The sequence below is a fragment of the Mustela nivalis genome (assembly GCF_964662115.1).
Source record: "Mustela nivalis genome assembly, chromosome: 4".
NCBI lineage: Eukaryota > Metazoa > Chordata > Mammalia > Carnivora > Mustelidae > Mustela > Mustela nivalis.
The window spans coordinates 154,573,874-154,600,081 of record NC_139023.1 but is presented as its reverse complement, the minus strand read 5'-3'; the positions used below and the strand labels follow the sequence as shown (position 1 = coordinate 154,600,081).

Genomic DNA, 26,208 nt, shown 5'->3' with positions numbered 1-26,208 from the left:
CTGCCTTCAGCACAGGCCATGAGCCCATGGTCCTGGATGGAACCCCATATCAGGCTCCCTGCTCAGCGGGGAGCCTGCTTCTCCTTTTCCCTCTCCCTCTGCTCTGTGTTCCCTCTCTCTCTGGGTCTCTCTCTGTCAAATAAATAAATAAAATCTTCAAAAAAAAAAAAAAGAGCTACTGGGTTCAGTTATTGATATGATCTTCTCCTTCATGAACCCCAAGTTTGTGCTGGATAAAATTTAACATATCTCATGGAAGCAACCCAAATGTCCATTAATAGATGAGTGAATAAAAAAGATGTCATATATAGCTGACCTAATATGTAATGGAATATTACTCGGCTATAAAAAAGGATGCGATCTTGCCATTTGCAACAACAGACATGGGCCTGGAGGGTATACTGCTAAGTGAAATAAGCCAGCCAGTGAAAGACAAATACCATGTGATTTCACTTATATGTGGAATCTAAAAACAAAGGAACAACAACCCCAAAAAAAGCAGACCCAGACCCATAAATACAGAGAAGAAACTGATGATTACCAGAGAGGAGGGGGTGAGGGATGGGCAAAGTGGGTGAAATGAAGTGAATAGATTTAGATTAGAATTAGAAATAGAAATAGAAATAGAAATAGAAATAGAAATAAGATTTCCCATGATGGAATGACTAAGCCAGGGGGACGGAAGTTACAATATAGGGAAAACAGTCAACGGTATCCTAATAAACTAAGGTATAGAGTTGTTGAATCACTATGTGGTAACCTGAAACCAATATAAATTGTGCGTTAACTATGCTTCAGTTAGAAAGAAAGAGAAAAAAAAAGACTTAGCACTTTTTTAGGGGGGTGGGCGGCTCTCAGAACCACATACACAGCCTCGCCAAAGACCAAAAGTGAAAGGTTTAAATTACTATTCTTAGTTGCTCCCTGGGGTGTTCTTGTAGTTTAACTGCTACAAGAAAGGGCTTAAAAATAACATCAAACAGGAAATACAGATAAGAAGTTTCCTTTCAGGCTAAATTGATAACATTGCAACCGTCGCATTAATTTAAAAAGTGAGTGGGCAGAATTCTTGGCATGTGCCTACATTCGACTATTTATTGTGACTTGTGATATATGCCAGGGCTTTGCCCTCCCAGCTCGTTAAATCCTGCTGGTCCACAAAGATACCAGATGGAAGGCCACAAGATTCTTATTTTTAACGTGTTCTGGTTAGTTATTGATTTAGGAACAAAACTGAGAAAAGTACATAAAAAGAGCCGAATCAAAAGGCATGTATTTCAACTTGGGTTATGATATACAAAGCCCCCTACAAAATCCTGGACTCGTAGTCATACTTAGGCAGTCACAGGATCCCAGTTCAGCCCATTCATTTCTGGACAGTCCCAAGTATTAGAACGTTCTTCCCTGCCTTTGAGACCACACAGATAAAATTTAATCCATTTCACTGAATACAGATCCCAAATATTTGAACAATGCTTGCCCTATCTTTGCTCTTTCTTTCTGGTTAAATGGTCCAATTTTCTGTCACTATTCTTTATGACTTAATTTGCACCTACCTCAACTTCCTGGACACTCACTCTTAACATACTCCAAATAGTTCTAGAAAGTGTCATGTTACCCAGAACAGAACACAATATTCTCGGTGTGTTCTGATCAAAGGAAGTAAGATCTGTTTCTAGTATTCTTTGTTATGATTGAGTTGATTGATTTTCTATCTTAACTTTACATGCTTTGCTTTTTAATGAATTTTCAGTATAAAAACTCAAGTCTTTTTCTCATTTTGCTTCACAAGTACATCTCCACGGTCTTCTACCTGTATAATTCATCTTTTATACTGTGTAGCTCTCCATTTGCTTCTATTACATTTCATGTCACCAGGTTTACGTCAGCCTGGGTTTTGACTCTTTGATCTAACTTACTGGCCATCAGATGAATTTTGTTCCATGCAAGAATTGGATCTGCCTGCCTTCAGGCCTTCATCTAAGTTGTGGACCCCAGGGCACAAGGCCAAGAACTGAGTTCTCTGTCATATAACAGAGATGACACTGATCCATTAACAAGCATCATTTGGATGAAGTTATTCAACCAGATACAAATTTACCTAGTAGTTATTTCCTCTAGCCCACATTTCTCCAGCTCTCCCAAAAGAGAGCAAAGAGGAGCTTTTCAATTACCTTGCTGACAACAATATGCACAATGTCTACATCCTACTCTCATTTGTAATAGGAGACTTAAGTCCTTGTACCCTAGGAAGTTTTGATCTTCATTTCAAATGAAGGAGTCAACCAAGAAGGAGGTCAATACCCAAGAGGGAAATACATTCAGTAGAGCAATGACACTACCTTTTCTTTTTCTTTTTTTTTTTTTTTTAAGATTTTATTTATTTCTTTGAGAGACAGAGATCACAAGTAGGCAGAGAGGCAGGCAGAGAGTGAGAGGGGGAAGGAGGCTCACTGCTGAGCAGGGGCTCGATCCCAGGACCCTGGGATCATGACCTGAGCCGAAGGCAGAGGCTTTAACCCACTGAGCCACCCAGGCGCCCTGACACTACCTTTTCCATAGTGTTAGCTTCCCATCCTGTTTTTATTTGTATGTCTCACTTAATTGTCACGACCTTTTAACTTTTGTTGTTTCTGAGTAACTTAGGAATATTACTACCTATTCAGACTATCCTAACAAGTCTAAGTACCATTTCCTGGTCACTCAGAACATGAAAGCCTCCATCGTGGGCTATCCCAGGCTCTAACGCAAGGGTAAAGGCTTCCTGAATTAAACACCTGCCAAGATTTAGACTAACAGAAAAGAATCTTGGTAGTAAGAACTGTAAACAATTTCAGTTAGTATTTACATTTAAATTAATAGTTGCTAATGAGCAGGGGTAGCAGTGGAATAGGATGGCTGATTGGTTCAGCCAAGAAGGACTATAAAGCATAACTTAGAGGTCAAGAATAGAGGCTCTGGGTCCTATGGGATCGAAGGTTGGCATTCTGGCTCCCATCTGGTTCCTGGCTCTGGGATCTTGAAAAAGTTCCTTACTAAGCACTTTGGTTTCCTCATTCATAAAGTGAGAATAATAATAGTATCTATCTTAGAGGATTGTTGTAATGCTTAAATAAAACTTAAATTTACCTAGTATACAGCACTTCAGAGTTCAGTTACCGTTAATTATTGTAGACTATGTGTTCAACAAACTATCTTCCGATTTGATCTTAGCTCTTCAAGAAAGTTTACGTATAGGAAAAGATGGGCTAATTAGTTGTATTTCTATGTTGTACATTTTTGTACCATTTTAGTTACTTAGCTATAGCTAGGTATTAAACTGTAAATTCCACAAGAACAGAGGTTTTTCTCCGCTTTTTTTTCTTTCATTTGGCACCTAAAACACTGGTTGGCATATAATTGGTGCTTAATTAATATTTATTGAATAAATAAACTAATGAACCCAGCTTCTTATTTGTCAACATTCACTATCCCTTCAGATTGCTTATGTGGTTTACGTGGATAAAATGGGAAAATCTACATAGAATACTTAGCACTGCCAGACACAGAGACTCATACTCAATAAATAGAAGCTATTATTATTATGTTCATATGACTCCCAAAAGGTTTACTTCAGGGAGATAAAGAGTTATGGACAGATGGAAACAAGCTATGGAGCAGATGTGTTTTCTCTACTCTTAGAGTTTTCAGTCTAGTGGGGAGGCAGACAAAAATAATTAAATAAATTAAGTTGCAGGATAATATGAGAACACAAAACACTGGGCTCTACCCAGTAAGAGAAGTAGGCAAGACTTCTCTGACAAGCTAATATCTAAATGGAGATCTAAAAATGAGTAGGAATTAGGTAACTGAAGGAAGTAACAGAGAAAAAGACCCCAGATAAAGTATCAGCTTGTGCAAAGGCCCTGAGGTAGGCAAGATTTTGGTTTTCTTGGAAAAACAGAGACAAGCCAGTTGGAAGGTGTGAGTGTATAGAAAATGATCAACTCTAAGACCAGACATCTGGCCAGGGAGAGGACCATGTAAGACCTTGCTGGCCATGCTGAGAATTTAGCTAAGGGACCAGGAAGACTGAATAGTTTGAAGAGCAGGGATATAATCAGATTAGATGTTTTAATAATTCTGGCTACTATCAGGAGAATTAAGGATACACTCATGTACATCACTTGACTGTAACTCAGAAAAGCCAACCAAGAGAGCAAGGAGTCACGGTTGAAGGGGGCTGTGACTGGCACCGTCTCAGCGCACACACCAAGGGACTCTATCAGGACATTAAGAAACATTATTTCTGATTGGCCAAATTAGCCACTGATGCAAGAAGACCAATTTTCTCCTCCTGTGAGGAATTCTACCTGTCAAAGAGAAAATGGAAAAGGAGAGACAGTAAGACTGCTTTGTCCCTGTTATGCCTATCAAGGTATTATTTGCATTCTCCCAGATGCCAACAGTAAAAATAGGCAGGAAAAAAACTACCTAATTTGTCTTTCTTCTAGAACACAAAGGACATTCATAGACCAACCTTGTTCTCCACAACACTGAGATGGGAAGGCAGATATTCTAAATCTTATCTCGTCCCACTTTTCCCCACTCCACTCCATTCCTTCTGCAGCGGGGACACCTATCTCACTGACAAATGAAGAGACCATCAGAGATTATTGTCAGGAATAAACCTGGGATTAAAAACTAGCAGTAATTTGGGGCACCTCGGTGGCTCAGTCGGTGAAGCACCTGACTCTTGGTCTCAGCTCAGGTCTTGATCCCAGGGTTGTGAGTTTGAGCCCTGCATTAAAAGAGAAAGGGGGAAAAACAAAACAAAACAACAAAACAAAACTAGAAATACCCGTATTAGACATCGATGGCATTGGACAGGAAGGAACTCTCTCACAACAGTGTTCTCTTTCAATATATGTTACCCAGAAATGAATATCAGTGGAAGGGAGTAACTCCGTTCCCCCCACTATGCACACAAGACCTATCCTCCAGTCCAACCTATATCCAACTGCTTACTGGGCATCTGCACCTGAACGGTTCATCCCTACCCCCAACCCCTTACACCGGAAACAGAAATCACGATCCTCCCCCGCTGCCTCATCCTGTTCCTCTCTCTGCATTTCCTGCCTCAAGCCTGCTTTTCCTTCCCTTCTTCCCCCACGTTAATCCCCACGTGCCATTCATCAGAATGTTCTCTACACTGACTTCTCAAACAGCTAGCTCTCCGATCACTTCTCGGGCCACCCCCAACTCAGCCCCCTAACCCCCGGCTTTGGGTTTTGCTTTTGCCAGCTTCAGTCTGTTTGGTTGCAGTGGCCTCGCTCTATGCTCTTGGCCAGAGTCCAATGCCTCCCCACCCCCACTCCATCCTCCTCTCTGCCACTAGCAACCTCCACCCAAAATATGGATTCTGTGACGCCCTTTTTTAAATCTTTCAGTGGCCACCTCCCAAACGCAGGAAAATTTTCTAAAAAATTAGCAATGTACCCCAGTCCCTGAACGATATGTCTTGGCTATCACATCTTGCTCGTTGTGATCCAGTCGCACCAAATGACTTGCTGGTCCCCAGCACATGAGCTAGCTCCCCATTACCTCTGACATATCTCTTCCCACTCTCTCCCCTACCCAGTCCCCCTGCCATTCCTCTAACTCTCTTACCCCTCAGGGGGTGTTCCTGCTTAATGCTTTTGCACCAGCCGGTCTGTCTGGAACTCTCTTCCCCAGATATTGGCATGGCCAATTCCTTTACCTTCTTCAAGACTACCCTTGTCACCTTCTCATGAGGTGCACCCTTGCTGCCCTATTTAAGTTTGCATAACCTGGGGCGTCTGGGTGGCTCAGTGGGTTAAAGCCCCTGCCTTCGGCTCAGGTCACGATCCCAGGGTCCTGGGATCGAGCCCTGCATCGAGCCCTACATCGGGCTCTCTGCTCAGCGGGGAGCCTGCTTCCCATTCTCTCTATCTCTGCCTGCCTCTCTGCCTACTTGTGATCTCTGTCTGTCAAATAAATAAATAAAAATCTTTAAATTTGCATAACCTATTATGCCCATCGTCTGTGCCCCACTGCCTCACCCCTACCCTGCCTCTAGCATGAAAGTTTCAGGAGGGTGGGGCAGGAGCGGGGATTGTCCTATGAAGTTCACTGAAATATCCTATCTACCTAAAACAGTGCCTAATAAATAGTGAGTCCCAAATAAATTTTTGCTGAATAAATCAAATGCATAAATACACGAGCAATCACATCTCTCTTTCCCCATGTTCCTCTCGCATCTGAAATACCCTCACACATTTTATTCTTCCTCATTCACAGTCTCATTGACACTTTTTTATTTCATACATTTCTTGTTTACCTCTTGGTGTCCCCCTCTTCCTGGGTCAGGAGATGCATCTCAGCTCATCTTTCTAGGCTGTTCTTCTAATACATACCAGAAAATAAAAGGCATTCAATAAATATGTACTGAATTCTGACCCGAAAGTGTTGTATTTTCAGGCAAAGGACTGAAACATACGAATCATATATAAACTCTGATCATAATTACATGAAAGAGCTAATTCCCGAGCCATACATCACCTTTGTTCCGTAAATCCTTTTGCTTAAAATGGAAGTATGTCAATTTGGATGACGGGCTGAGGCAGGAACTAATTTTTGCACATTCTATTTTGCCAGGATTTCAGAGAATGCAATTTGGTCTTGAATAGCTGGTCTCGGACCAGATGGTTTGTACGTTCTGAATTTTAGAATTGGGGATGCTCCCTGACTAAAAATAAATTAAGGGAAGATACAGAGCGGAAGTACTTATTATATGTAGGACATTGTGCCAGCGATTTTACATGTATTAAAACTCATTTCATCCTCACACCAAACTCGTGCAGGATCATTATTATCTATATTTTACGGATGAAGAAGTTGGAGTTCAGAGAATTAAATACTGCCCAAGGTCACACAGCAAGGACATGATATGACTGGAATTTGATCCAAAGCCTGTGCAGAACAAAACCCCAGCCTCTGACCCAGCACAGGCTGCCCTCTCTCCCACCGTGTGCCAGTTCTATTCTCAGAGTCCTCTTTCTACACATTGTGAACTCACACACTTACTGTATTGTCTTTGCATCTCGGTGGTTTGTTCTTTTATTACCTTGCACACGGTGTGGAATGCTTTCTACAAACATACCCAGGCCTTCAAAGCTCAGACGCTGGAGAAGTATGGAATCTAATCGAATTTAGTGTCGGGCGACGAGTGTCACAGAGATGCCAATCAAATCGCTGGCTGGTTTCAGGAAGGGGTCCCTTTCAATGAGGTCCCTGAAAAGTCCCACCCATGCCTTTAACAGCCTGGACTGGCCAGAACTAGACATTGAGTCTGACCTGATTGGATTAGGAAGGGCAGTTCCCCAACCCTGGATCTGAACTTTTCCATTTCCCGCTCAAGAATTTCTCATTTTCTGAGGCAAAACCAAAACAGGAACGACAAGGAAGGAAGCAGGCAGGGAAGGTGGGAGAGGAGAGGAGACAAGAGAGGTACAGTTTGCCGTATCATGCTGTGAACAACCAGGGCACATGCTCTGCTTTCCTCTCAGGACTGAACAGGGAACAGTCCAGTCAAATGGCCCCTTTAAGGGGGACTGTTATGGAACAGCAGGCTTGCCAAAGCTCGCAGAAGCCTATTCCAAAGCGGGGGAGACCTGTATTCGAATCGACAAGCCAACTCTTGTCATAAGATGGAGGGCAGGGGAACAAAGGGCTGTCTTAGAACAAGAGACCGTACTGACAAATGATTGCTCGGTCCACTGACTTAATTCCAGCCAGGAAAGCCATCAGTAAAGACACTTAGTAATCCAAAAGCTTAGCTGAGTAGAAAGTTACAAAGATAGCAATGTACGTGGCTCCCAAGGTCAAAAGTGGAGCATGCATGCTCCGGGGAGGCTGACAGGGCCTCCAGAAGCTTCACCTGTAGGACCTGGTGGACACCCGCAAGGACAAGGGTGAACAGAGCTCAGTCTATAACCAAAAAATGATCAATCTGTCAATCTGAGTATTGTCAGTAGTCTCTAGTTGGATGCCCCGTCATTTGTCTCTGTCAGTCAGCAGTGAACTTTGGAATAAAAGGTTCGTTCAATTTTATGGCCAGGAGAGGCCTTACAGATGAATCTTACCCACCCTCTCATTTTACTGGTGGAGCTTCTCAGCCGTCGACAGATTAAGAGAATTTAACTTTCAGCTTCTTTGAGAGTACCAAGTACAATAACAGAAAACATATTCTGGATTTTTCAGGGCGGTGATGAATTTGCATATCCTGTCCTTGTCCTCTTGCATACACCTGTATTTGTCAGAGCCTGTGTCCCAACTTGGGGCTGGGGGAAATACGATCACCTTATAGCTCAGCAGATAATGTTCAGAAAATCCGGTTTGGCTTTTGCACCCGTACAAGCTCACGAAGGGAAGAGAACAGAAACACGTTCTACTCCTTTCTTTCTCTCTCTCTCTCTCTCTCTCTCTCTCTTTTTTTTTTCTTTTTTTTTTTTTTAGCTTTCATAGAAATATGTGCTTTGGGGGAGAAACTGCGAGCATACAAGAGCCCCACTTGAGCGACTGACAAAGGGAAAGAATAGAAGGAAATACAGAGAAGTAAGGGAAAAAAAGGAGACGTAGGTGGAACAAAGTGAATTAGCATTTAGTAGGTCACATAGAATTTTCAGGAATCAAATAGCTTAGGAAGGCTCTTTGAAAAGCTGATTTAAATATACCATGTAGCTAAATGGGTATAAGTTAGGGGCAGAGGACTAAGCATGAAAGATGCTGGGAAGCAAGAGGGTGGGCACAAAAGAGACCGCAGCCCAGGGGACCGGCAGGGTTGTGAGGAGGGGTCTCTATGAGTGAGTTTCACCTGAGAGGAAAGGGTGCATGGGGTGAGGGGCGGAGTAGGCTAGCCTCTCTTCTGGACTCTGCTGGCCGCACCCAGAGGAGGAGGGAGTTCCTCAGAGCTTCCCCTGGGGTTGAACAGCAGCCAAGGTCGTGAAGCCCCAGGTGAAGAAAAGAGGAAGGACACTTCTTTGAGGAAAGAAAGGAAAATCCGCAATCAGCCCCGGAAATTTAAGAAAACAAAAGAGAAAAGTAAGCCTTTGTATGAGGCAGAGCTCTCTGTTTACATTAAACAGAGACAAGCACTAAATTGCAGGCACTGCCTTTCTCCTTCCTTATTCTTCCTTCACCCACTGCGTAACTGTGCAAACATCCGGATCCTAAAAGGACATTAAATATTGGTTGATGGAGTCCTAACAGCCAGAACAACCCAGAAATATTTACACTGGCTGCCTGAGAAACTCTGTCATTGTAAAAGCATTGTGAGTCAAGTATTCCTCAGTTAAAGAAAATAATCAGAACCTCTGAACGTTTCCTAAAAAACAGTATTTGGCCCCGAAATTCAAAAATTGATTTGAGAACGCTTTTCACGTGTTCTTGGCAATTTTTTTTGCATAGCCGCTGTAAGAAACAAAGGCTTTGTTACCAGTTAAGGAAAGATTTTTTTTTTTCTCTTTACATGAACTTCCTTTTCTCTACTTAAATAGTAAGAAGAGGTGTGCGTTGGGGCCCCTGGTTGGCTCAATTGGAAGAGTGTCTTACTTTTGATCCCGGGAGCATGAGTTTGAAACCCATGCTGGACATAGAGATTCCTTTAAAAAAAAAAAAAAAAAGAGGGGTGTGTTCAAGCCGATTCAGATAGTGAGCTCTGTCACCTCCATGTAAGCTTTGTGCCCTGATAGTACCTTTCTCTCACAGAGCTGTTTGTTTTACCGCATACTTAGGTACCCTTTTTTTTTTTTTTTTTTTAAGTGAATGCTGCCTCCTCCCTTTTATGGGAAACAATGAGAGTTGCACCACAGAAGAGCCGTAATGGCCATAAGGGAGATTGGAGGAGATGCCGAAGCTTCAGAGCTAAGAAATTTGAGTTTGTACATGGAGATAGGGCCTGTGCACCAGCAATCTCTGTCCCTATAAGTTCTGAAGAGGGCAACTGAGCACCTGTTTCTTCTTGTACTTCTTTGTCCCATTAGAGGCTCCATTCAAGGGAAGGGAAACTCCTCTTCTTCTAATCCAGTCGGGTCAGACTTAGTGAATGACAGTCAGTCCAGGCTGTGAAAGGCATGGGTGGGTTCCTGTGGGTGTGTGTGTGTGTGTGTGTGTGTGTGTGTGTGTGTGTGTGTGTGTGTGTTTGTGTTGCATGCGGACCCACCTGTTGCTGTTTGCTAGGGACAGAATTACCATCTTTGTAAATGTGCCTCTCCCCAGATAGCTACATTATTAGCTAGTTGGTCAGCAACCTTCTATACCGGTAGTATCTTTAAAACCCAAGCATGTAGCAAAATGCTTACTACAGAGTAGGAAGTGCATGGATTGCTTTTTTAAAACAGCCGTGAAGGAATGAATTCTCTGTTCCCAGTTGAGCCTGCTTGGAGTCTCCACATCAGCCTGCAGGCCCTGGGACCCTGTTCTCCATGTGGTTATCAAACTGCTATTGTTTGATTTGGGAGATGGTCTCCTTTTCACACCCTGGGTATATACTGAAATATACACAGGGACATTTTACTTCCTCTGTGTATTTTGGGTTCTAACCACTCATATATTACGTCAGGCCTTTCTTTTCTTTCTGATCCCTCCAGGACAGAACATTATTCCATTCTGTGAGCAACAGCTGCATGGACTGCAACCCCGCAGAGAAGAAGATTTTCATGGCCAGATGTGACCCTCTCTCTGAGACTCAGCAGTGGATTTTTGAACATATTAATATGACTGTTTTAGAACAATTTAACCACCATGCCAGCTCCTAGGAAAAAGGAAGGAGGGAAGAATGAGCGATTACCTACAGATTATAAAAACTGAATTTCAGCCAGCATCTGGGTCGAAGGAGTCAGGAATAACATTTCCTAGATCCAGGAAGCCTGGTTTCAAGATTTGTAAATGCCACGTCAAAGTAGGTTGTCCTGCAGAAATTCCTGCCTCTGAAGAACTTGGCCGAGAACCTCACCAGCTGCGTCTGAGAACTTGAGACTAGCAGTGCCCTTGCTGGCCAAGGGCAAAGATTATTTAAGGACTTTTCCAAACAACTGCTGAGTTAATAAATCCTAGCATTTCTCAGGTCAAATCCTGCAGTAGTGAGTAGCTATGAATGGATCCTATTAACTGGGTGGGAGGGGGGCGAAAATAGAGTGCATGACTGCTCCAACAACCCGAGAAAACCACAGGTTTAGAACTAGCCACACTTAAGGGGTGAGCTGTCCTCTCTGGTGCCATTCTCTGACTAAGAACGGGTTAAGCAGGTTTAACCCTTAAAAGTGCTGATGAGGGAGCAGGTGGCTGGCTGAGGACAAAGCAAGAGATGGCGCCTTGCACCCCCCCCTTCATCCGCTCCCCTCCATAGGTGTAGCATTCCTCAGGCACCCCTGACTGCCATAAAATGTTAAATAGTTAACTTGCTGAGATCACAATCCTGCAAGACAGGAGTCTCCCTTGGTTTGCAAATTTCTTTGAGATTACAACAAAGAAGTTACCTTATCAATAGCCCAATCTCCAAGGACACAGAACTCAGTTTTTCAAGTCAAATGTCACCCTCCCCTCCATAAAACCTAAGGAGGCGGAGGTGGAAGGAAAAGTAAATAAAGTTAAATTTCTTCTAGACCTAAATCTCATTAACAAGGATGCTTGATAGCAGGAATGTAACATTCCACCAGACTCCTAATTATCTTTACTTGATAACAACTAAGCCTTCAATATCCTGATAGTATTCTTTGCCCCAATAGCCCTCCTGAATACCCCTTTGTCCTCACCTACCCAACTCCTGCGTATATAACCAACCACCCCTCACAACCCGGCGCGGCAGCTGCATCTCTGCCTGCCCACGGGCCCTGTCCCCGTGCTTTAATAAACCACCATTTTGCACCAATGACGTCTTAAGAATTCTTTCTTTAGTCGTCGGCTCCGAACCTCCTCACCCCACCGAACCTGACTTAGGTTCTGGGACTTCATCATTTTTGGCGAGCCAGCCAGGAGATTTGTGAGTCTTTACATTTGGACTCTGAGCTTCGGTGCAAATTGGTGAGTACTTTCTCTCCTTTTCCTGTACTCTCATTCCAGGGCTTTTTCAAGGAGTATGGTCTTATTGGAACACTTGCATGTCAATTGCTCAGGCTGTAATCCTCTAGCCCGTGGCTACTCCACGGGGAGGAGAGCGCCTGCCTTTTGGCTGTAAGCTAGTACCCTGGCCGGAATGGCAATAAGACCCAGAAACTTGATGGCCTCACTCTATTCCTGTTCTTATAGAAAGTTGTCTCTCTTGGGCACGGGACAGCCACCTAAGTCACCAGGACGGCTGCCAATCTTAAGACTCCCGTGTGAGGTTTCCTCCTGATTGATCTAATGTGATCCCCTCCACATGCCCGGTCTAGCCACTTCTGGCCGCGAGACCTCCACTGGGAGCCGGCCGAAACCAGTACCCGATTGAATTAAAACGCAACCGGGGACCGTTTCCTAGGGAAGTTGGCTGTAAGGACCACATGTGTTGGAATGTCGCATAGACCATGATGGATTTCAATCTTTACTGTTTCTCGTCAGTGTCTTCTGCGAACCGCCTAAAGCTATGAAATTGGGTAATTTCCCCTTGCCAAACTTTTCTAGTACTTCCATGGGTTAATATGGCAAAACAGTATGCAGTCTTCAGGACATAGGATAGCATGGCACAAGCGTTTTAGTCCATTCACCAGGCACCCATCAGCAGCCTAGGATGCGATGGGGAAGCGGAGGGACGCCGGCACCCCTTCCAGGGCCTTTAACGGCAGGAATGTCTTCCCAGGGAAGGCAAAACGGTGATCAATAGCGATTTTTGTTGAGGGACGCCTCCGGTCGCTTTTGACACAGGAACCTCTGACATATCCTGCGTGGGACGCTACCCAGGAGTCAGGGGGGATTTGGTAATGGACCTTCTTTACTTTTCTGGAAGCATGGCCTCAGTAGGCTTCTTCAGTTCCCAAGGACTCTACCTTGGGGTGCCTTTTAACCCACTGGAAATAATTTGGATTGCAAAACTTAGGAAAGGACTGAGCTCCTGTAACACTGCATGGTCTCAGTGGGATCTATCAGTTAGATCTCTGCAGGAAACAGGGCAAATGGACCTAGGATACCTTCACTGCTCATACCTAGGCCTTTATTGCTCTGCACCAGGACCCCAGACTAAGGGGCTTTTGCGGAATGTGTTTGCCCAAATGAGTCAGCTAGTAAACTTTCTCCTGACATATTGGATGGTAATTACGTAAATAAGCCTTCTTCTAGTAAACCCAGGTTGCTGGGCCATCCCTAGCAAAGGGGACTCTGGCTTTATTCCTCTGTTTCTCTTAATAGATGTGGGGGCTTCTCCCTCACTCACATCCCGTGTTAATGGCTATAACTGGAGCCAACTGGGGTTGGTCTAACTCGAGACAGAGACCATAAGGAATATTCCCAAGCAGCTGCCGAAACTCTCTTTGTTTCGGGGAAGTTTCCCTGTGTTCTCTGGCCTGACTTGGACTGCCTAACCCCTCCCCCCTTGCTGGTGGGAAAGCATGGCGTCTGCTCCTCTGTTGGGGCTTATGAGCTCTGAAACCGGGAATCCCTTCTCTGCCTCCTGGCAGCACTTTGTTTCCTCTGTTTTCCCCTTCTGTTTCTGCACCAAGGTGCGTGCAGCCTGCATGACTAGCCTCTAGATCATGCACCACGGCTCCTTCTCTCTTCACTGTCAAGGAGCAAGAAGAACACCCCCACTCCAGATCTTCCCACGCATGTCTCAGGTAAACATTCAAATTGGAGTGGGCCCAGGTGGAACGTAAATCAGTATTGGAACTAAGTTAAGTTTGTTGGTTTAATTAAGATAGATGCATCTTTGAAGTTAACAGCAGTAAATGTGAAGCTTTATTCTATCGAAGTTTACTGAAGGTTAAATAAGCTTATGTTACTTGTTAAAATTTGTTAGCAAAGAAATGACTAAACTGATGGTTAATTGTCTATCTCAAAGTTCTAATGGGTAATTGCTGAAGTAGCTTTCAAAGTCTTTGGTAACCTGAAAGTTTTAAAGTTTTGCTTGGATGACAAATGGAATTAAATTGTGGACATCTAGGTCTTAACCAAATAGGATAAAATGCTAAGTCGTTAATTTCTGAATGTAGGCTTGTGCTTTTTGACTTCTTACTGCAAAGAAACTAAGAGTATTTAAATCTGTTGGTAAACTTGTTTGCCACTTAACTGATTCATAAATTTGCCACCTGAAGAATTCTGTTGTAACAGTTCACAATTGGTTAATAACTAAAGGTGTTTCTAAGAATACAAAGTTCTGCTTAGTGTAACTAAGACTGATGGAAATAAAGGGAAACTCTGTATGTAGGAAAGTAGGAGATATGTAAGAAAGATTTAAGGAATGGGAATACATTTTGTTGAAGGTAAAGGAAGGTAATTTTGTCCTAAATGAGATGGTTGTTTGGAAGGAAATGGCTTGGGACAAAACCTGAATGCAAAGGAAAGTTGTAGAAGGTTTGTGAAGGGAAATCTTCAGAAAAGGAATTTTAGCTATGGTCAAGAATGGATTAAGATTGAAATAAATGGGTTTTAAGGATACATTGGTACAAGACTGAAATTGTCTCTGTTCAAAAGGACAATGTTTTCTTAGATCAATTGATCTGCTGTTAAGAAAATGTAAATGGTTTTCTCTTTGCCTGCCCAGAAAAACGAGTTTCTATGTTCAGTTTTATCAGGTGTTTAACATCCCTAATTATATTTAGGCATGTGCTTTAAAACTTTCTAAGATTTTAGCAAATGTTGACAAGATTTAAATCGTAAATCTCTTTAACTCAGGCTTTTCCTTGGTATGTGAAGTTGCTCATGAAGTACTACTGAACCAATGATAAACCTTGGGTTACATTTGGGAAAATGCTATAACTATTCTAGAGATTCTACGCACTTCCTAAAGTTTTAACGTTTTGAGAGATCATCGCTTGATACTGTAATTATGGAAATGCTATGTATCACAGAAATAACCTGATTTCCTTGCAGCTAAATTGTAAACTCCCGTGTCTCTTTAGCTCTAACCATATCCATTCTGAGTTTTTGTCATTTATAATTGCTTTAATTCTCTGGTAAAATGAGTTTTATCTTCAAGGAGATTCCTATAAAGGACTTTCAGGACAAATACAGATATTTGATATGCTTGAAAATCCTAAAACTGAAATGGGTAAGAATTTCCAGAACTGACTAAAGCCGCACTCACCAGAATTAGTAACATGGGACTAAATGAACTAAAAGATTATAGTGTTGTGTCTCTTAATGTTTTGTCTTACTTTAAACATTGCTCGTTCTCTCTAATGTTTGCTCTTCCAGACTAGGGATACTTTTTCTTAAGTTATCTGTAAATTATAGAGATGTAAAAGTGCTCATTTGTAAAAGTGCTCAAAGCATTCAAATTTTCTCTCTATCTGAACCCTCTGAAACCAAAAGGTCTTAGTAAGTATTCTTTATTCCATGGCAATCAGTCATTTGCATAAGTTCAATAAGAATCTGTTCTCCTTGTAACAGGAAAGAATTGGAAACACGGGTTATTTTACCAAGGCTTTGACTGGGATGTCGTATTTGAAAAGACTCAGATATGACCAGACAGTTTAAAGGAACTAAGGTTGACTTTATGAAACCTGGAGCCATAAAGCCCCTTGGGACTGTTGGCCTGATACCTTGCTTACAGAGTTCCCAGCAGCCCCACCAGGTGAGTAAAGAATGTCACTCCTTGGTAGGTGCAGTCTAGGGAAGAGGAATTCGCCCAAAGGCATTGCAGGCATGCCTCATGGCAAGTACAGGGCTTGGCTTCTGGCCCGGAGAGGCTACTAAAAGTTCAACCTAGAGATTCCTTATACAAAGTTCCAGCAAAGCAGATTCTAAAAGATCTATTGATCACAGTCACTGTTCTTGCTGAGCTTATGTAAATAATTAGGCCAAGTTTGTTAAAACTGGACTTGTTTCACAAGTGAATTAGTCCTGATTTGGCTATCTCTGGAAATGAGGGTTATTTTAGAGAGAAAAATTGTTTTAGTAACACACCTTTATGGATGTTGAATTCTAGATTTGATTGTCTTTAAATGTTTACCTAAGCTATACAATTTGAGGTAAACTTCAGAGAAGTTGCACAATAGCTTCTTTAGTCGATCTTATTATTTTGTGGGGATATTAGCAGACCCCACAGCACATGATTAAATAACTGGAATAATGAAATTGTCTAAAAGCCAGCATACCGCACTCCATAGGATTATCTATGGACTTGTGGAGATAATGGATGACCCCACCTTCTTTATGAGTGGATTGGATGATTCATGGGGGCTCCCCTTATCTCTTGACAAGTTTTCTCCCACTTGACAATGATCCTCTGTAATCAGGATATTGTTAAGGCTGGACCACTCAAAGGTCTTCTTATTGGTTTCACCCCTTTGTCATATTTATCCTAGAGGCCACCTCTGTTGAGGTGCAATTGCAAATAGATGTTTTAGCTAAGCATGGAACAGCCCTCCTATAAAAGAGCCTCAAAGCTCACTATGGGACAGTCCTTGACTATAATGATGTCACATCAGGTCCAGATTTGTCTTAGAAGCCAAAGGCCACCAATGGATGATGGAGGCCAACTTATTAAATACTGGGCTACATTAACAGATATGCCAGAAATAAAACTTGTCAAACTTTAAACCTAGTTACCTGTATGCCTGAACCTGACCATTGTACTTCTTTCTCTATAGAGCAAAAAAGGTTATTGATCTTGCTCACTCTATTTGTCCAGATTTAAGATGCCCCTGTTAAAAATACGAATGACAGTTGGTTTTCTGATGACAATAGTTTTCATAGAAAAAATAAGATAAGCTAGGTATGCCATAGTGCTCACTAGCACTTTGCAATTACCAAAGCCTAAGAATTAACATTTATACTGACTCCAAATATGCTTTCCTGGTACTACATGCCCATGGAGCTATTTGGAAGGAAAGGGGATTGCTGTCAAGCCATAACTCCCCAATCAAATATGGGCCTAAGTTCCAAAACCCTCCTTATCGCTATACTGAAGATGGCATATGTCAGATCCGGGATACATATCTGTGGCTTACACCCACGATTGGACAGCTCAGTCAGAAGGCAGTTTTATGCTGGGAACAAAGAAATCATATGTATGATACTTGGACATCTAGGATGGCTGCCTCTAGAAATGTGTTCCCAAGTAATAGTACTCCAGGCTACTGAATGTTTTGCTACTGATTGGGTAAGGCGACCTGGCATCAGATGGCCAGCTCCAAATGGAACCCACTGGATATGTGGAACTAACCTGTGGCCCTGGCTTCTTCCAGGGTAGATAGGTCGCTGTACTTTAGGATTTGCCTGGATTCATGGGCGCATTACTAAAACCATTACAACTCCAGCTAATCTCCCCAACTTGAAACAAAGATGGACACGATCTGTTTTTAAATGGTGTGATCACTTAGCATCCATCTTTGTTCCATCTGCGGGACTAGAAGATGTCATGTGGCATGTAGAAGCCCTTAATAAATATACTACAAAGGCACTCAATGATCCACTAAATAGCATCTCCCTACTTAATACCGAAGTCTCACAGATACGCAAGGCAGTCCTACAAAATAGGATGGCCTTGGTTGTCCTGACAGCAGCCCAGGGTGGCACATGTGCAATTATCAAGACAGAATGTTGTGTATACATTCCAGACTATCACAAAAATGTCACAGGACTAATAAAAGGATATTAATACACAGATTAAGGCCCTACAAGATCCCTCTCTCTCTCTCAGTAAATGGTTAAGTTCCTAATTTGAAGGAGGACTATGGCCAAATCTCCTTTTTGGGCTTCTTATTCTTATCGCCTTATTAATCTTAATATGTTGCTTTGTTCCATGTTTCTCTACTTGGTGCCGAGACTCCATTGCTACAATGACTACACCACGACAGACGATCCTTGTCGCGCGATCCTTGTCGCGCGCGAGGACGCCTCTTCACTGTCAGCGCTGGATTCAGCTGCCTCCACCTTTCGTAACTCCCCTGTACGTTCCTACCCTGATCAATATTGACCTGAGCAGGTAGGGACAGCTCTACGCCCCTATTCAGCACGAAGAAGTTACAGAAGATGAGACCTTCCACCTTCAACCACCTTAAAGATTTAAGGGTCAAAATTGTTCAGGGGGGAATGATGAGGGAGCAGGTGGCTGGCTGAGGACAAAGCAAGAGATGGCGCCTTGCACCCCCCCCTTCATCCGCTCCCCTCCATAGGTGTAGCATTCCTCAGGCACCCCTGACTGCCATAAAATGTTAAATAGTTAACTTGCTGAGATCACAATCCTGCAAGACAGGAGTCTCCCTTGGTTTGCAAATTTCTTTGAGATTACAACAAAGAAGTTACCTTATCAATAGCCCAATCTCCAAGGACACAGAACTCAGTTTTTCAAGTCAAATGTCACCCTCCCCTCCATAAAACCTAAGGAGGCGGAGGTGGAAGGAAAAGTAAATAAAGTTAAATTTCTTCTAGACCTAAATCTCATTAACAAGGATGCTTGATAGCAGGAATGTAACATTCCACCAGACTCCTAATTATCTTTACTTGATAACAACTAAGCCTTCAATATCCTGATAGTATTCTTTGCCCCAATAGCCCTCCTGAATACCCCTTTGTCCTCACCTACCCAACTCCTGCGTATATAACCAACCACCCCTCACAACCCGGCGCGGCAGCTGCATCTCTGCCTGCCCACGGGCCCTGTCCCCGTGCTTTAATAAACCACCATTTTGCACCAATGACGTCTTAAGAATTCTTTCTTTAGTCGTCGGCTCCGAACCTCCTCACCCCACCGAACCTGACTTAGGTTCTGGGACTTCATCAGTGCTGCAGATGATTTTAGAGTGCTCATACCGTTCTGTTCTCCTGTGATGTCACAACTCAAGTTACATACTGAAACAAACCTCCAGTGTTTGCATTCTCTCATTCCCATTTCCTTTTAGATCAGAGGTAACTTCTCGTTCATCAAGGCTTGTGCTCCGTACATCAGCTGAAGTTCTAATTCAGTGCCCTTGGATGAATCCAGTTCAAAAATGAAACAAAAACTATGCTACCAAGTTACTCCAAAGAGAAAGATTTCACAGAAGCAGCAACACCATTTAAGGTCGAGGAGAGGGATTTCCCTAGGAAATCGATTTTTACTTTTCTATTACTTTTAGAATTTTAAAAGTCTGATGTTCGTCCAGTCATACTTTTTAGTAAGGAAGGAAATGGAGTGAGGTTGATGTAATTTGTTTAGGAGATCCTGAAATCCAAATAAATCTACACTCCAAGTGATGTGCGAAAACGGTTTGGTTGGCTTCAATCCTGTGTGATCGGTGCTGGGGACAGACACGTGGTTTCATTTGTTTGGCTTCGGGGTTTTTAAATTTGTTTGTTTTATATTGCTGATATTAATGATGTTTTTGTTTTACTTGGAAGCTCACAGAAAGAATTTCCATTAATAAACTGCTTCTGACATCATTTTCTGTTAATGAGACAATACTTTAGGGGTGACGAGAGGAATGATTATAAAACTAAATGGAACATGTAATCCTTAAAAGACTTTTTTTTTTTAATTTTCAATAATTACAAGGATGGGAGAAGAATATACAGGAATCTGGATGGGTCTTTACACGAAAGGGCTATGTGTGTTATACATTTTTCAAGGTTTTTCAGATAGAAAAAGGTTTTATTTTGATTTTGTTGTTCCCGTTTAGCTTTGTTTTTCTGTTAATCAGCATGTATCTGTTGTCCTGGATAGAGAAGCATTGGATATTAGAACTGGGAAGACTCTTAGAATGCAATCCTTTTGTTTTTCCAAATGAATAACAAAACACGAAAGAGGGGGTCCTGATTGCTGGTGAGGCAGATGGCCCTTCTGAGCAGCACATCTCCTCTTGCTCGCTCTGTTACCCAAAGTGTTTCTGGTTCTGACTCAGGTGTAACTTGAAATTTTCAGTCACGAGATGAGAATATTGTGCCTCCCCGGGGATGCTTCTGAGTGTAGCATTCATGTTCAGAAACTTTAATATATGAAACGTCTTCTTGTAAGGACGTCTCAAAATCAAAGATGATTTTGTTCTCCTCTCCCTTAAAATTGAACCAAAATGCCCAGTTAAACCACCCTGCTAATAGTTGGGGAAGAGTTATTCTGTTATCTTTCCTGATTTTTCAAGCACTTTTTGAAGAGCTACTCTTTTCACAATGACAGTCACAGAGATTTTTTTTGTGTGTAGGTCAAGAGATCTTGAAGCGTGAGAGATGCAGAGTAGAGAAAACCAATAGTGCGAAATTAACCTATGTGTTGAACAATTCCAGAGAGTAAGTGAAGATTTATCTCAAGTGCTCAGAAAGCTATCTGGTTGTAGAATTAGAGAAACCTGTAAAAATTCACATTATGTCATTAAACAGTTGACTGCTATTTACAGTTCCACCTGAAAGCCACCCCTGGTTTCTGCAACCTGGAAAGCCCAGATTTGCAATATGTCAGCAAGCTCGAATCATGGGAATCTAGCCATAACCTGTTTGGCACTGTTTTCCGAGAAAACCTGAAGACCGCATGAAGTTACTGGTTTCCCGATCTCAGAAGGGCTCATCTCTTATATCTAAGGTATAAGCGTACCTTATACCTTAGGTACCTTTGAGCAAAAGGATATAATGTAAAAAATTAAAATTAAAAAATTAAGAGACTGAGATGTTAAAACCAACATTAAAACTTCAAACTGTCAAGCAATTAAGTGTGTGCAAATGGGGAACATCCAAACAGACTAAAATGAAGCCCAGAGAATCGACTTCTTAGCAAAAGCACAGAGCATTGCCAATAAGCGCGACTCAGGAGGCATTCCCAGGCCCACTGAAGGTTGGGACTCCACTTACTTAAAAAACCACCATTACTATTGCGAAAAATAGAAAATTACATATGTTCGTGTATTTGTTTGGCAAAGAGGAAGTGAACGATTATCAAGAAGATTATCTTCCCTGGAAATAATATGATTCAGACATTAAACAGTACCGTCCCGACTTACCCTTTTTGATCAGAATGAGAGGAAAAGAGCATAAAGTTAATCTGGCCTCAGGAATCGCTGCTTCTCCATAATAAGAAACAGTTTTGCCAGAAGTTAGCACATCATTTTTTAATACCCTTATGTATGTACTGAGGAAAGGTTATGCTGAAAAACAATTGTGAACTAATGATGGGATTTAGACTTAGTTCCTAGCAGAATTAATGTCATGGTAATGACAATAGATTAGCTTCTATGTCTACTGATATTGAGCTAAAAATATTACTATGATCACAGGACTTTTTAAAGATCTATTTATTTATTTATTTATTTATTTATTTATTTATTTGACAGACAGAGATGACAAGTAGGCAGAGAGGCAGGCAGAGAGAGGAGGAAGCAGGCTCCCCGCTGGGCAGAGAGCCAGACGTGGGGCTCCATCCCAGGACCCTGGGATCATGACACAGGACTTTTTAAATGCATTCATACTGTAAGAGACCTCAGTGAATAGTGTTAGTTACAGAATTATTTTGTGAGTTGGTAATATAGAACTTTATAGAGAGATGCATAACATATAATGAGCTGGATTTACCATCAATGAAATAGAGGCTTAGGCCCATCTGTTCACATTCTTGCAAAACATAAAACCAATGACAATGCTCAACCCCATTCCCTTTAAGGGCAATTCCACGTTTTTTCTAAAAAGCCTGAAATACGTAAATGGCGTATAAATGTCTCTTTTACCATTCTTGCCTTCGAATGGAAAGCTTCTATTTCAATTCTTTCATAAATAAGGAAATAGTAAAAAGGAATCCTTTATTGGAACGGGTAAAGTCCGTGTCAAACACCTCAAAAGAGCCAATGGCACTTCATTTATGAAGCCAGCTGTCCAGTCACGGGAGCAAAGCCACGCTCACCACCGTGCGACATTCTTGACCCAGGATTTGACATATCTGAAGACCAGAGTTGGTGGCACGGTGTGTCACCAACTGCTTTTGATTCCCGTCTTGACTGTTACCCAATCTTCACCAGAAGTGGAAAATCCCAAGCCCCACCCCACCCCCATGCCTTCATATCCTTCCAGATGACATTAGTTAGAATTCAGAACCATCCTAATAACATGTGATTCTTGCAAACATTGATTTATCCCCGGGAACCCCCTTCATAAAGTCTCTTCAGACTTCTCCCCCTGGCAGAAATAGGAGGAAGCGATTACACTTTCCTCAACAGGAGCTGGAGATAAGGAAATAAAGCATGTCGTATAAATCCTGAGAAGGAACACCTCGAAGGAAAAATATTTTTTTTTTAACTTTTTATTTTTATAAACATATATTTTTATCCCCAGGGGTACAGGTCTGTGAATCACCAGGTTTACACACTTCACAGCACTCACCAAAGCACATACCCTCTCGAAGGAAAAATATTTTTAAGTGGCGCTCCTCGATCCCAAGAGTAAATATAAGTGGTCAGGGGTAAACTGTGTCCCTACCGTGGGTGTGTGTAGTCCTCGCCATTCACCTCATGGGCAAGCTCCGCCCCGCCATCCGTAGTAATTCTCAGATGACACCACAAACTGTAATTACTCTCTCTGTGCGAAACTGTGGCGGAGAGCACCGGAGCGTGACAAGTGGCCAGTCCTGCCCACACGACCGATGTTGGAAGATTGCTCTTTGATTTATGTCTGTGGTCTCTGCTTGCAGAACCGGGAGCTGTTTGCAACTCTATTTGGTAGACTTGACATTGGCCTGAAGCTTTTATTCACAGGCGCTCATCTCTTCCCTTGACGCGCCAGGCTAGTGCGTCTGGTACTATGGCTTCTCAGCAGACAACAGCTCAGACCCATGTTTAATAATTCACTTCAGAGAAACCTGGGAGCATTCCTTCCGCCCCTCCTGCCTGGGGCCGCCCCCTCCAGCTCACCACACAATAGCTTCCCTGGGCTGCCACAGTCGGCCTCTCTGCACCTTTGCTTCTGTTTACTTCAGAGTTCCTCTGGGAAAGTTAAAATGGCCTGTATTTATTAATGCTCATAGACCGCAAGAGACCAACCAGTCTCACTCTTTCTCTTCAGGACCAAATAAAACCCAGTGATGTTTGTTGATTGCCTATTGCATTCCCATGCAATCGGTGCATTCCAGTTTGTGTAAACGGAAGCTTTTCAGTTAAGAGTTCTTACACTCACCTAAATCTTTTTGCTGAATTAAGAGGATTCTAATTTAAATGTTCTTTTCATGATTTAAAAAAATACATTTAAAATCAACTTGAAAAAGTCATTTTCGACTTTTTCAAGCTCAAATCAGTAGATGCTCACCATGAGCCATATTATTAATATATATACTATATATATTAATATATATTATATGTTAATATATATTAATATTAATACTCAGTATTATGGTCCAGGATAGAAATAGATAAGGTAGGAAGGTAAGGAGGTAGGTAGATAGATAGACACATTCGATTTGCATTATCGGTTTTGTTTTTCAAAATGACTTTACATTTAACTCATTCCACCCTATCTCAGAGGTAGAAAACATTACCACCCTTACGAAGAAACTGAAGGACTCAAAGTCAAGGGGCTCGCTAGGTATCAGCGGTTGATAGTGGCCGCTCTCCATATTTGTAATTATTATTAACTTGTCACAAGTTAACAGCAGAGCCAGAACTGGAATTCCGTCAGGCTTTCTGATGCTCAGGCCTCAGCTCCTTCCACTGTCCATGGAAATTCATACCTCACTGTAGGGTCACTGGTCCACAGCAAAACCAAATATGAGATGTATCACTTCTAAAACGCTGTGAACGATCATTCCTTGGGGGCTCCATTTTTAACCCCTTAATTATGTTTGCTTATCTCTGTACCTGTGTGTTCTTTGTTGGTTTTTCCACAAGCTGATTAAAGCAAGAACACCAAACTGAATTTAGTTCCTCTTAATGAGATTTTCAGTGCACTTTGAAGAAGTGATCAACTAAAGCTATTTGCATAGCTCTGGAAGAAAATCCTAAAGCAAATACTTGCATTTTGTGATTGTCAATGGGCTCAGCCCTGGGGTGTGGGGGAGGGGGACAGTCACCAAGCAAAGATTTTGCATTTATTTTGCGGTAAGTCTCCAAATTGACCTTCTTTCAACATTCTTACTTCTGAAGAGTTCTGTCCAGGTACACCCCTTAGCCATTTGAGACTCTCGAAGTACACTAAGGTGAGTTCTCTCTGTAGCATTTTCTCTCTTCTACAGGTACTAATGCAGAACTTCTGGGTAAGGCAGAGAGATACAAATAATTCTACAATTGAAAAGACAATGAATTGCTTTGTGCCCCAGATCTCAATGTCTTACCACTAGTAAACCCCAGTTAAGTCTCTGACATAGTTGTCTCGCTCACATGCATGGGCTGCGGGAGCTTGAGAGGACAGCCAGTGGGATCCGCAGCTAAACTTGCATTGACAGGAACATATCCAGGAACACTTTACTCCAAATTCCTCTGGCTTTTATTAGGCCAGTGCTTACTAAACCGTATCACCTGGAGGGATTGTTAAAACACAGATTTCAAGGCCACAGCCCGCAAATTTCTTATTCATTCAATCTGCGATGGGACCCAAGAACTGACATTTATACTTAATTTCCAGAGGATGCTGATCTTGATGGTCTGGGGTCCACACTTGGCTTAGGTCAATAGTCTCACCAGTTCGAAAATACCTTTTTAAAGATGGTCTGGGGTCCACACTTTGGCTTAGGTCAATAGTCTCACCAGTTCGAAAATACCTTTTTAAAGATAGGTTTGTTAATCTCGACCATATTTGGAAACCATTATTGTATTTGAAAGCCATCTCTCAGAAATGATAAAACCAACTCACTCAAAATCCAAATGAGTCTAACTCAGTTCAATAAATATTTATACCTCTTTTAAAGCTCTTTAAATCAGCATCGCACAACTGGAAGACTCAGAATAGGCAGTATTGTGGTATCATAGTAAAAATCTTTTCAATCACTAATATTTCTCAACTAAAGTATAATGACTAGGTCAAGACCCCTACCATTAAGTGCCTGGAATTGAGCATCACATTAATAATTTAATCATCATGGTTCCTTCCTCTGAACTGCTAGTAAACTTCATGCTACTATAGAACAGTATTGAAAATCAAAAGACGGCATAGCATGATTAAATAATTTAGACTTAACACTGTTTTTCATTATATCGGTCTGCCTGGCCTAGATCATGCTTTTTCTCCAGTTCTGTCTTATGAAAAGTTCAGTACTTTTTGGTGGCAAATACCTGGCCAAGCTCATTTCAAAACCATTGTGCAGATATGACTGAACTATGGTTCCTTTCATCTTTGAAAAATTCTGCAAATTTAATTAAAAGTCTTTTAAGTGCAACAGTAGCTCACTGTGTTCAACTCAGTGTGGCAACTTCATTAGAAAGAGTTGCAAACGGTAAAGAAAACCTCAGTACTATCACCTGTTGGAATTGTGGTTGCCCTGGATTTATAATCTTCTTTTCATTGAAAATAAATACTAAGATCTTTTTAAAGGTTATTTCTCTCTTGTCCTCTGTTTGCAAAAATAGCAGGGTTTTGTTTTTTTTTTTAAGATTTTATTTATTTATCTGAGGAAGAGAGGGAGAGAGAGAAAACACGAGTTGGGGAGAGGGGCCAAGGGAGAGGGCAAGCAAACTCCCTACTGAGCAGGTAGCCTGATGTGGGACTTGATTCTAGGACTCTGGGATCATGACCTGAGCCAAAGGCAGACTCTTAACCAACTGAGCTACCTGTGTCCCCTATAAAAATAAAAGTTAATGGAGAATATTTTTCTTTTTCTTTCAGCTTATTTACATTTTAACCCCTAATGGCACACCCAGTAAATCTTCCAAATCACTTTTTCTCCCCAAACATTTTCCTGTGTGTGTGTGTGTGTGTGTACGTGTGTGCATGCACTAGAGGTGTGTGAACGAAGAGATGGGAAAGGTGTTTTTTGCTTTACTGGTATTTTCTGTTCAAATTTCTATCACCCAGTACATTGTTTGTTACCGAATTTATAGTCATGTGTCAAAACTCCAAGCCACCTGTGTTCAGATTTTACGGAGGAAAAATTGCAGAAGATGTGAAAACTCCTTTTAGAGCCAAAATCTAGACAGCGCA

General features: G+C 41.9%; 1 protein-coding gene across 1 annotated transcript in view; it reads left to right on the top strand.

The window, feature by feature from the left end:
* Nucleotides 1-10,823, top strand: part of GALNTL6 (polypeptide N-acetylgalactosaminyltransferase like 6) — a 1,234,529-nt gene extending 1,223,706 nt beyond the window's left edge. Inside the window, exon 13 of the mRNA XM_082726947.1 lies at nt 10,650-10,823. Within this exon, the coding sequence (XP_082583073.1) occupies nt 10,650-10,817 (168 nt within the window). The 3' untranslated portion in view covers nt 10,818-10,823. The remainder of the gene's footprint in view (nt 1-10,649) is intronic.
* Nucleotides 10,824-26,208: the final 15,385 nt, after the last annotated feature.